Raw genomic sequence first — 13,259 nt, forward strand, 5'->3', positions numbered from 1 at the left:
TGTTAAATGCCTCCCAGAGTTACATATCTCCATTCTAAACCTCCTTCCTGAATTTCACACTCATTTGATCCCACTGCCTGTTGAACCTATCCACTTGGATGTCTAACAGATAGATCTCAAACGTTACATGCCTGAATCTGTACTTTTGATCATCCCCCCAGAGCCTCCTCCACTCACTTTACTTATCTTAACTGATAAGTAAACTTAACTGATAAGTTCTGATAAGTAAACATCTTAACTGATGGCATCGCCAGCCATCCAGCGATTTAGGCCAGAAACCTTGGCATCGTCCTGGACTCCTCTCTTACCCTGACATCTGCATGCAGTCTAGCAGGAAAACCTCTCAGCTCCACCTTCAGAATATAAACAGTATCTGACTACTTTTCACCATTCCTTCTCTAGTGGGAGCCATCATCAACTCTCATTTCCATGACTGTGATATCCTAGCTGCTCTGCCAGCATCCACTTGTGCCCCCTAGGGGTCTATTCTAAGCACAGTTGCAGAGTGAACCTATTTAAGATGGTTAAATGTCAGATCATATCACTTCTCTGCCCAGAATCTTTCAGTGGCTCCCCACGTCCCCAGAGGAAGAGTCAAAGTCAGTGGTTTCTCATTTTATCCAAAAAGTCAGATTCTTTACCAGGGCCCTCAAGGCAGTGCTGGAACTGGCTCCTTTTTTTATTTCTCTGACTTCACTTCCTTCTCCCTCTCGCCACCTGGCTCCACTCACACTATTTCTTGCTGTTCTGTGAACACACAGGGCAAACTCTCATCTTAGGGTTTGCCTAGAACACTGACTGTCTTACTTAATTCAGTTCAGTTCAGTGGCTCAGTCATGTCCGACTCTGCGATCCCATGGACCACAGCACGCCAGGCCTCCCTGTCCATCACCAACTCCCGGAGTTTACTCAGATTCATGTCTGTTGAGTCGGTGATGCCATCCAACCATCTCATCCTCTGTTGTCCCCTTCTCCTCCTGCCTTCAATCTTTCCTAGCATCAGGTCTTTTCAAATGAGTCAGCTCTTTGCATCAGGTGGCCAAAGTATTGGACCTTCAGCATCAGCCCTTCCAATGAATATTCAGGACTGATCTCCTTTAGGATGGACTGGTTGGATCTCCTTGCAGTCCAAGGGACTCTTAAGAGTCTTCTCCAACACCACCGTTCAAAAGCATCAATGCTTTACTTAATTCAAGTCTTTGTTAAAGGTCACTTTATGAATGAGGTCTTCCTCAGTCACCCTCCTTAAGATTGTAAGGTGTCTCACCTCCCACATGAATCCATCCTTTTACTCTAATCTTTGTCCAGAGGGCTTCATTTAACCTTCTAAGATATCATATAGTTCACCCAATGGTTATGTTTATTATTTATTGTTCATCCCCTCTTTCTAGAACATTAGCTCCACGAGGCAGGCATTGTTGTCAGTTTTATTTATATCTCAATCCCAAGCATACAAGACCAGAACTGGCATGTAACAGGCAGTCAGTAGATATGACTGAATGGATGAATATCATGACAAAATCTGATTTAATTGTATTAACACCTAGAAAATTAACCTTAAATTCCACCCTGGAATATACTATACCTTTTACTCACTACAAAAGCAATTCACAATTCTGAAACTCCCCAATTTACTAAGATTATGGTTAGGGTTAATATGACACTGTTAAGACTATGGTGTAAGGAAAAAATAGGGGCGATTTTTTTTTTTTTCTTCTTCAAATCTTCCCATTTTTCCTGGTCAACCCATAACCCAAGAGAGGAGGAGAGTCTGACAGAGACATTAAACCAAGAGAAGATGAGGAGAAACACTCTGTAGATAATATCCCAGATTTGCTTTCCTTGATTAAAAAAAAAGTGTCATTAAAATTAATTTTTAAAACATTTAAAAATATTCTTTATAAAATTAGACTAGAAAAAATAAAATATTTTAATGTGATGTTTTGTGTTCTTGGGTCTGAGATTTCTCTTCCACCCGTGGAAATGTGTTTTTAAACACTTTATTCTACTGGCATTGTTTATACTGGCAGATCACAGCGCCATGTTGCCTTTTCAGTAAATGCATTGTTCTGGGAACTGAGTAATGCAGAAAACATAATAAGCCTTATGGTGGACGCATTTTTCACTGTAAAAAGACTAGGCCTTCAAAAACATAATTTGCTTGATTGCTTCTCATTTCCTTCATAAAGTCACTAATTAAGCTTTCACTTAAAGGATCAGGAAACAACACAGAGCAGTATTGAATGCTTTTCAAAAATCTCTCATCCCGTGGATATATAAAATGATTTCACCCACATTAATTAATTAACCCTGTGATAATTGAATAACCACTCAAGTTATTACATAGTCCTACAGCTGGGAGGCCCCATAAATGAGTAGAAAATAATTTAGTCAAGGTTAGTGTATCTCTTGTTCAAAGTCCTTATTGGGGATCCCTACAGTGAACATTATTACTCTGCACTGGGAGGAGATTGCCAAGGAAAGGTGATCTGCTACATCCAACCCTTTGTTGCACAGTGACCTTTTGGAATGGTTTTGTATTCCTGCCACCCTGGGTATCCTGAGCCATGTGCTGTTTAATTACAACTATTTTAAAAACCTTCAGTGTGAAAATAAGAATTATTTATCAAGTCTTAAATTTCCATATCTTTTCCGAACCTCAGTATAAACAAAAGAAAGTGATTATGTTAACCTCCTTAAAAAAAATGGGTTTGGATGATACATATATGAAAGGAAATAATATGGATAAAACATAAGAAAAAGGCTTGTCAAAGATATAAAAATTAAATGCCAACGAAAGGAAAACTAGGGGTTATAATGCTATCGAGAAAATGGAGATTTGAAGTATCAATACATTTTAGAGTCCCTAATGGTAGTTAGGTCAGTAGATTATTGACTCACTGATTGATTGATACATGGTAGATAGACAGATGGATGGTGATGCTGGTGATAAAGTTAGACAGGTAAATAGATAAACAATTTTTTTCATTATGACTCATGTACTCAACAAAGGATCTGGTGATATGAGGATGGTCTCTTCCAATTGTATCGTATCTTCCAATTGTATCTATCTAGTGAAATAAGAAGTAAGTTTTATGCTGAAAGTAAATTTGAGGAGTTTGTAATTAAGGAGAAAGAAAAAAAAAAAAACCATGAAACAGTCGTCTCAGAGAATGGAGGGATGGTGAGATGCCTAATGCACAATTTCAGAGCAATGCCAAGGGCCTCCACACTTAAGAATAAACTCATGCATTTAAAGTGAGATCAGTTGGCATAATTGTGCATTTTTCTCTAAGTATATTAAGCTCCTAGATACAGATCTAGGATAGCCAAAATGTTGGGTTGGAGTTTTGTCAGGCAGTGGGGAAAAAAGGAGATAAATTTGATGATAGATGCACAGAGATAATTTTATTGATGGACCATAAATATAAGCTGAATGAAGAAAGACATGAAGACAGGAAAGAAGTGATGTCAGTTTAAATTAATCTGCCTAAGGCCATCAGTAAATCAGAAATCCAGGTGAAAGTGAAAGTCGCTCAGTCGTGTCCGACTCTTCGCAACCTCATGGACTGTACAGTCCATGGAATTCACCAGGCCAGAATACTGGAGTAGGTAGCCTTTCCCTTCTCCAAGGGATCTCCCCAACCCAGGGATGGAACCCAGGTCTCCCGCATTTGCAGGCGGATTCTTTACCAGCTGAGCCACAAGGGAAGTCCAAGATATATTGTGATGTATATTCTAGAAAGATAAGAAGTGTTGGTTAGATTACAATATGGTACCATCATTGGTTACAATAATAGTGAGAAAAAGACCTTTGAAGACAAAAGACCCAAGGGACAGAGAGTTAGGATTGTTGTTGTTCAGTGGCCAAGTCGTGTCAGATTCTTTGTGACCCCATGGACTGCAGTACACCAGGCTTCCCTGTTCCTCACCATCTCCCAGAGTTTGCCCGCGTTCGTGTCCATTGAACTGGTGATGCCATCCATATATTAAAAACAGATTAAAGAAGACAATCTAGGTGATAACTTTATTTAACACTTCATGGAGTGGAAGGTTTTCATGGGGAGAACAGCAAAGTGGAAGAAAGGTAAGAAGCTTTTGTAGGATGAAGAATAAAGAACAAAGAAAAGTAGAAACAATCTGATTGGTTGGGGCCACACAGTCAGCCTTGTTTGGGTGAGAAGGAGCCAGGAATGTTGAGTATAAAACCCAGAGCGGGCTTGCTGTTTGGAGATTTTATGAATGGATGTACTGTTTCTGATATATGGAGGTTTGCAAGGACATGGATGTAAGTTTCAGTTTGCTGATATGGGAGCTCGAGTAGGAGTGGTTATAAACCCAGTGGTTTCTGGGGCTAGAAATTTATTTCAACAAAGGGGTGTTGAAATCACCAAGAGAATGATACTATTACTAGAAGCTGTGATGCAAAGAAAGGCAATGAGCCTGATACTAAATCTTCAATAGGTGAGATTTTGGAGTAGAGAGGACCACAGATACGGATAACAAGGAGGAGAAGAAAGTAGTATAATCTCTTAGAATGTGCTACAAAAGAGCTCAGGTTTTTAAAGACAGTTGTTTACAAATGGTTCTGAGAGGAATGGATTAAGATGTGGTACATATATACAATGAAATAATTACTCAGCCCTATAAAGGAATGAAATAGTGCCATTTGCAGAGACCTGGATGGACCTGGAGACTGTCATGTGGAGTGAAGTAACTCAGAAAGAAAAAAACAAATGTACTATTGCTTATATATGGAGTCTAGAAAAATAGTACAGATGAACTTAATTGCAAAGCAGAAATAGTCCCAGACGTGGAGAACAAACGTATGGTTAGCAGCGGGGGAAGGTGGGCGGGATGAGCTGGGAGGTTGGGATTGACAGATACATACTGCAGGCGTGCATGCTCAATCGCTCGGTTGTATCTGACTCTTTGCACCCCCATGGATGGAAGCCCACCAGGCTCCTCTGTCCATGGGATTTTCCTGGCAAGAATACTGGAGTGGGTTGCCATTTCCTCCTCCAGGGGATCTTCTCAACACAGAGATCAAACCCACGTCTCTTGCAACTCCTGCATTGGCAAGCGGATTCTTTACAACTGAGTGACTTAGGAAGCCCTTGCTTACATAGACACCATGGCATTAGAGCCACATCAATCTAATAATGTAACATATGCTCAGTTGTGTCTCTCGCTTTGCACCCCCATGGACTGTAGCCTGCCAGGCTCCTCTGTCCATGGAATTCTCCAGGCAAGAATACTGGAGTGGGTTGCCATATCCTCCTCAAGGGGATCTTCCCAAGCCAGGGATTGAACCCAAGCCTTCTGCATTGACAGGCAGATTCATTACCACTGAGCCACCTGAGAAGCCCATATCAATCTAATAACTTCCTTTTTAAATTAATTTAACAGGTGATAATCATATTGCAATATATAAATTTATCAAATCAACACATTGTATACCTTGAACTTACACAATGTTAAGTCAATTATATCTCAATTGAAATATTAATTTTTTAAAAATCTTAAAAATAAGCCTTGAAACTTCATCTATCCTACCAGGTATTAAAACCTTTAGAATCAATAATAACTAAAATTGGGTATTTTTGATAAAAAAAATGATATGCCTTGGTCATGAGACAAGTAGACTAAATTGTCTACATGAAATTTCTGTTAAAATTTCTATGTGAAAGTCACTCAGTCATGTCTGACTCTTTGCGACCCCATGGACTATACAGTCCATGGAATTCTCCAGGCCAGAATACTGGAGTGGGTAGCCTTTCCCTTCACCATGGGATCTTCCCAACCCAGGGATCAAACCCAGGTCTCCCATATTGCAGGCAGATTCTTTACCAAAGCTGAGCCACACAAGGGAAGCCCAAGAATACTCGAGTGGGTATTCTATCCCTTCTCTGGCAGTTCTTCCCAACTGAGGAATTGAACCAGGGTCTCCTGAATTGCAGGTAGATTCTTTACCAACTGAGCTACCAGGGAAGCCCACAAACTCTATAGAAAAGATAACGAAACAACATGAAAAACAAGGATTAAGAAGCCACTTTTCAATGATTTGATTTAATCAAAATTTTAAATAGAAAAAATGAGCACTGATACAAAATACATGAAATAATGGAAGTAAGGAAGCGTCAAATATATTAATTAACATAGAGAAATTCAGAAATAGATTGGTTATGAATCAGATATCTGAAAAGATAAATGTTTAAGCTTGGAAACAATATAAAAGAAAGATGAAGAACCATATATTTTGTTAGATATATTTTAAACTTCAGTAAGTCAATAAGGTAAAATAACATAGCTTACCATTTTGACACTTATTTTAAGAAAGGTATAGAAAAGATAAATAACTTTGTTCACATGTTTATATCTTGTTATCATTGAGTTGGTGATATTTGGATGGCATCACCAACTCAATAAACTTGAGTTCAAGCAAGCTCTGGGAGATGGTGAAGGACAGGGAAGTCCGATGTGCTGCAGTCCATGGAGTCGCAAAGAGTTAGACATGACTGAGCAACTGAACAACGACAATCTTAATTATATCTTAATTCTATTAAAGATCCCAGTGTTTAAATTATCAGTCCAAGCAAAGAAAATCACACAATATGAATTATAAATAATAAATAAGATGTAAAACTATCAAATAAATATAAAATTAGAGGGTATTTCAATAATGAAATTTTTTCACTATTAAATTGCTAAAATATTAAATCATAGCCAGTTAGTTGATTCCTGGAATTTCATTCAAAAAAATGAATTTAAAGTAATAAAAAGTCTATGTGTGAGAAGATATTTTCACTCCAGTATTTATAATAATAAAAAAATTGCTAATAAAAAAATAAGTAAATGGTCAGTGGAATAATGTGAAGTGTTGCCAATAAAGTTAATGAAAAATATGTAACATAATGAAAAAGACTAATTTACAATACAAAGTGAAAAGGCATAACACTATGTTTATACAAATATACAAAGGACTAAAAGAGTATATAAAGATACTTGCTCGGTCGTTCAGTCCTGTCCAACTCTTTGAGACTCCATGGACTGTACCCCACCAGACTCCTCTGCCCATGCGATTTTCCAGGCAAGAATACTGGAGTGGGTTGCCATTTCCTTCTCCAGGGAATCTTCCCAACCCAGGGATCAAACCTGTGTCTCCTGCATCTTCTGCATTGGCAGGTGGATTGTTTATTAAATTTTGGTGACAAAATCATGGATAATTTTACTCTATTTCCAATTTTCTAAAATAATGTTGTACAATTTTGATAACACCATGCATCTTTCTTTGCATTTGCTTTAGAGATGTTGTCCTGGGTGGATTAAAAAAAAATTAACTTTCTGCTATGAATTTCTTAGCATTCCTGAATTTTGTGAAATTCTAGACAACTATACTGACATACATGATAAGTGGCATATTTTCACTGTTTAGAGAATTGGAATTATTGGTTATGAAAAAATTTCAAAAGTGCATTTCCAGCTACATCCATGTATCTTTTAAAGATGATTTGACTTTAAGAGATAGAAAAAAAAAAAAAAAACTATTAGAGTTAATCAGGAATTCTAAAATTGATACCCTGAAAAGTTTATTTCCTGGTGAAACCTTTTTATCTGAAAGAATGAAAGACAGCACAGTTCACAGTTACACCAGTATTATTTCACAATGCCTTCCCATAGGCGATACTGTAAAAGATGTGCCATGTTTATTTCATGATGGATATGGTCTTCAAAATCCTCAAAATACCATTCTTCAGCATTGTATTATCACTTTATCAAAATTCAAAACCTATATGAATGAAAGAACATGGCTTCAGGTCTTAGATTTTCATGTTCAACATGAAGCTGTGTAAACCAGAGGGAATCTCACTGAAATGTCCCCCAGCAGTGTTTATGCAGATGGCAAAATACAAATGCTTTGTTACCGAAGCATAAAGGCATGCCATGGCTTCATGACCAAGAAGGATGCAGAGTCAATCTGTAGATTCCTCTGGTGTGTGCCCCTCAGGTGGGAGGCAGGGAAAAGCTTCAGCATATAAACAACTTAGAACCACGTACTTATACGAAACAGTTCAATGGGAATCCAGCTGCAACTTTCTGTTTTACGTGGAGGGTGCATTGCTTGGCTTGGAGGAATTTTATTATACTTATCTCTGTCTCAGTCCTCCTGGATATAATGAAGCAAAGGAGTGGACGTATGCAGAGGGAAGGTGTGTTTAGACTCAATGGGAATTACTCCATTTTGTTGTAGAAAACAAAGCTTGGAATAGCCCAGCCTCTGAGGGCCTAAAGCAGCCTTCTCCTAGAACTGTGTCCTCTGCTGTGAGCCCTGGCCTGCTCAACCCACAGGAGAGTTTCAGAGTCTTTCCTCACCAGGGTGTCTCTCAGAGGACAGCCCACTCAGTTCTGCATCTCCATCTTTTTCTGTGTCAGGGGTCTCAATTCTTTCCTAAGCATAGGTAGATCAGTAAATGGTTCAAATCACCAAGCTCCTGGTAAAGCGAGCCAAGTTAAAGAGATGTAGATGGGAAAAGAATCTTTAAAATAAGTGAGTATATGGATAACTAGGGCTTCCCAGCTGGCTCAGTGGTAAAGAATCTGCCTGCCAATGCAGGAGACGCAGGTTCAATCCTTGGATCAGGAAGATCCCCGGGAAGAGGAAATGGCAACCCACTCCAGGCTTCTTGCCTGGAAAACCTCATGGACAGAGGAGTCTGGTTCGGAAGCAAAGAATCGGACATGACTGAGCCACTGAACACAAGATATGTATAACTGATTCACTTTGCTGGACAGCAGAAAGTAACACAACATTGTAAATCAACCATATCGCAATAGAAACTAATTTTAAAAATTTAAAACACAAATACAAAATAAAGAGATGCTGAAGAAACAGCTTGTGTTTGCATATAGGGTGAAGTCCTATGTTTATTAATACATGCATATTGATCAGAATACTATCATAGTCTTATCAGCTGAGAAGACCTGTTGAGGTTTGTTGAAATGTTGCTTGTTCTTCTCTGCCTTTCTAAAAGTGAAAGCTTGGCTGTTTATTCACATTATTATAACATTAGTCTGTGGTTTAGGTTACATTCACAGGAAGCAATTAAGACATGTCAATTTCCAACTAGAATTGTGATCATGATGATAAATCAAAACTACTGGCAAATCACCAGAAGGGTTGCTCAAATGTTTCCAAGTGATTTGGTTCTGGAAGACATGGAGTGCTCAAGGAGTACCTCTTTTCCAACCCTGTAGATGGGGTGGAGAGCATGACAAAATAGATGTCCATACATAATCATAACAAATATGATTTTGTTATATTAAATGTGATTTTAAAACACACTGATGTATATTACAGTAAATAAGAAACTTTTTCTAATGAGATTTGAAAAGTTTCTCCATCCTCATTTGCAAACCTGTTTGTCTTCCTTTTTGTTTGTTTCTTATTTCTATAATGACTCCATGACCCTCCAAGTTACAGGAGCCCAGTACCAGACACCCAATACCTCCATACCTTCTTGCTCTCTACCTCTTTTCCAAACACCCTGTCATCACTGAAGCTCTCAAATGCTCAAGAGCTCCTAATAATCCCCACCACCAATTTCCATGAGTCCTTTATAATCCCTCACGTATGCTACTACATCATCTCACCTTTTGTTTGGTCCACCTGAATCCATAATGCTGACAGAGTCATCTTCCTAAAGCATACTATCATATTCAAAAAAATCTCTAAAAACTGCATATCACACACACCTTTTGTGAGAGTCCAAGCCCACCATGATGTTGATACAATTAGATTCTTCAGTATCTTTTCCCATTTCTCTCTTCCATGTAGTTTTTGCTTTGAATAAAAGTTTTTCCCTCTTTCAGAACTTTTATTCATCTTGAATTACCCTTTAGTCCTTTCTCTGTCACTTCAAGATGATCTTTCCAAGAAATTTGCCTTAAGCCACCAATTCTAATACTTTGGTCGATAGCACCATTTTTTATAGCACTTGACTTTTCATACATGTGTGTCCTCAGCCTGGTAAAACTGATTATTGAAGGCAAAAATGATGTTGTTGTTGTTGTTCAGTCACTAAGTTGTGTCCAACTCTGTGACCTCATGGACTGCAGCATGCCAAGCTCCCCTGTCCTTCACTATCTCCCAGAGTTTGCTCAAATTCATGTCTATTGAGTCGGTGATGCTGTCTAACCATCATATCCTCTGCCGCCCTCTTCTCCTTTGGCCTTCAGTCTTTCCCAGGATCAGGGTCTCTTCCAGTGAGTCAACTCTTTGAGTCAGGCCAAAGTATTGGAGCTTCAGCTTCAGCCTCAGTCCTTCCAATGAATATTCAAGGTTGAATTCTTTTAGAATTGATTGTTTTGATCTCTTTGCTGTCCAAGAGACTCTCAAGAGTCTTCTCTAGCACCACAGTTCAAAAGCATCAATCCTTCGGCACCCAGCCTTCTTTATGGCCCAACTCTCACCACTGTACATGACTACTGAAAAAAACCATAGTTTTGACTATAGGAACCTTTGTAAAAATTATGTCCCCCCCCAGAGTACACAGCTGAGTGTCTCAAATATAATGGACACTCTATCATTGCTAAATACCTGATGCACTTCTCGTTTTGTTTTCTTCCAGTGGCACCACCCCCCTATAATTATGACCATGAGATGGAATACTGTGCAGACTTGCCTCCTCCATACTCCCCAACCCCAGCACAGCGTTCTCCACCCCCTCCATATCCTGGAAATTCGAGGAAGTAATCCTTCTCCTGGAACAGAGTATGTGCCAGTCAGCAATCTTGCCTAGAATAAAATGCCTCTACTCAGAAACAAACAGGGAAGGATCGCCCTAAGGAACATCCTTTTGGGTTGGACAGTATGTCAAGTGGAATAGCCAGGCTAAGAGAAGAGACAGCATTTCTACCCTACTCAGAGCTGATCCCATCTGGGGTATTATGTTGGCTTCACAGGGACCACATTTGAAGAGGTCTACTGATCAACAGAAGCACACTCAGATAAGAGTAATGGGTAGGCAAAACATCGTAAATTCGTGTCGCTTAAGGAACAGATGAAGGAAATGGCAATATTCACCCTGAAAAAGAGAAGATTTATGTCAGATACAAGGATACTCTGGACCACATGAGGAAACGACTATCTTCTGTAGCTTTACGAGTCAGAAATAGAACTCTTCAGTCTTTTTGTTCATCCACAGATGCAGATCAAGTGCCTGAAAGCCTACTCTGTGCCTTACACTGTTGGAAACACTGGATGGAAGTTGCAGAAAGAGAACTCGGGTTTCAGTATAAGAAAGGGCAGTTGGGGTTTTCTTAATGACTAGATTGCTTTGTGAAGCTCCCTGCCGCCAAGACTCCTAACAGACTCTGGCTGACTACCCGGTAGAGACCTGCTCGAGAAGGGAGAGCTAAGTCAAATGGTAGATGGGTTCATTGGGCCCCCAAAGCTCTGCTCGTGTTTTAGATAGAAGTGAGGTGAATTTCTACATCACCAAGAATGAAAACAACAGGGGTAGTTGAATCTACATAATTGGAGACTTAAAACATAATCCAAAGGACTCAACAGCCGCTTGAAGCCAAGAGCTCTTCACTGCTAGCTATTGCCACCTAAAAATCTTCTGACTCTATGTAGTATATGATGATAATGGTAATTCCAACTGTGAAAAAAAATTCGTACCAAGTTCCACAAGCAACAAATACTTCACTTCAGATTAAAAGATAAGAAGCCAGAATCCCATGGGATTTTATATCAGGGAGTAAAATTTAGAACTTGACCAGGAAGCTATATAGCAGTTTACAAAAGGAAGAGGGAAAAATGAAGCTTGGATTCTGTTTTGTATAACTCCACTCACATGCAACTTGGACAAATTTCTGTGTCTCTTGTAATGTTTTAATAATCTAGTCTCTTGAAAAGTTACACAGTTAATGGAAAAGTAACATATTGATGTCAAACTGTTGACTGTTGCCTTTTGCCAAAACCCAAATTTTATAAAGTGCCTACCTTTAGGTGTAAAAGTTTTTAATAAATAATTCTAATATGCCATATTCATTGCTGCAGGTGATCTTAACATTTCTATTTTCATGTATTTAAAGTTGTACGTTGACACAATATTGAGAATAGATCATGAAATTTGTGTGTCACTTTGCAATTAAATCTAAAATGTTTAATCCAACATTATCAGCATAATTCAGTGAAATCCAAAAATGATGCTAAGAGTTTTGTTGAATAAAACAATCAAAAGAAATGGCTTAAAGTAAAAATCATAGTTAGGAAACTCAGTAACTCATGTAAGTAGCATATTTTACTTTCAAAGACATTGACTGAACTGAAATACAGTCTAACTGCCAGTGAGATCTGAAAGCTAGATTTGTTTTGAATGACTAGCTTGATTTTCAGGCACTGTGATTTTCTTGCTTATGAAGATGGAAACCATTCAAGCATTCCAGCCTGTCCTACCTAGTAACTGAGATTTTAGCACAATTTTAACAGTACATATGCTTTAATTTATCTCTCTTCTGCAAGTGTGATCAGACCCAATTACACAGTAGCTACACAATTCAAAGTGTTAAAGCCTCTGTGACATTCAGAGTGATGTTTCCCAATGCACCATATATTCCTTAAGAAAAAATGGAGAGGGCAAGTCCAGCAGTAATAGAATTCTCATCATCTTTGCTGTCAATAAATGTTTACTGCATACCTCCTATGTTCTGCCAACATTACTCGCATAGGAGCTATTACAATCCACACCATCTCTCTTCTCTGAGTGGTTTTAAGGCCTCCCTTAAGGCATATCACAAACCCATAGACCTCCAATAGATGAGCATTTTTACTATTTGTATTTAGTGTCACAATAGTGTAAATGTGCACAATGTCAGTATAGACTTTTGGAGTTCACTGATTATTTTCATAGGTGACACATCTTGGGGGGAAATAGTATACGATGTGAAAGCTTTGAATTACAGTTATTTAAAAACTAATGTATTTGCTGTGGCCAAAGTGTTTACAATAAGCAATAAAATAAAATAACCCATTATAACAAGAGTCATATTTTAAATCATCTTGCGTCTATTCTGCTTCATCCTCCATTTCTGCAGATTTAACCTCATTCATCTATACAGGAGACACAGGACTGGAGCCAGATAAACTTTATTTTGAATTCTGTCTCTTGCCTGAATGATTTGAGGAGTGTGTCTGACTCTTTGCGACCCTATGGAAGGTAGCCAGCCAGGCTCTTCTGCCCCTGGGATTCTCC

The 13,259-nt window shown here is 38.6% G+C and overlaps 1 protein-coding gene across 1 annotated transcript in view; it reads left to right on the plus strand.

Moving 5' to 3' along the window:
* Positions 1 to 13,048, plus strand: part of CYYR1 (cysteine and tyrosine rich 1) — a 123,114-nt gene extending 110,066 nt beyond the window's left edge. The window contains exon 4 of the mRNA XM_043892709.1: positions 10,629 to 13,048. Coding sequence (XP_043748644.1) covers positions 10,629 to 10,753 — 125 coding nt within the window. The 3' untranslated portion in view covers positions 10,754 to 13,048. The remainder of the gene's footprint in view (positions 1 to 10,628) is intronic.
* Positions 13,049 to 13,259: the final 211 nt, after the last annotated feature.

Source organism: Cervus elaphus, chromosome 31 (assembly GCF_910594005.1).
Source record: "Cervus elaphus chromosome 31, mCerEla1.1, whole genome shotgun sequence".
In the NCBI taxonomy this organism is placed as follows: Eukaryota; Metazoa; Chordata; class Mammalia; order Artiodactyla; family Cervidae; genus Cervus; species Cervus elaphus.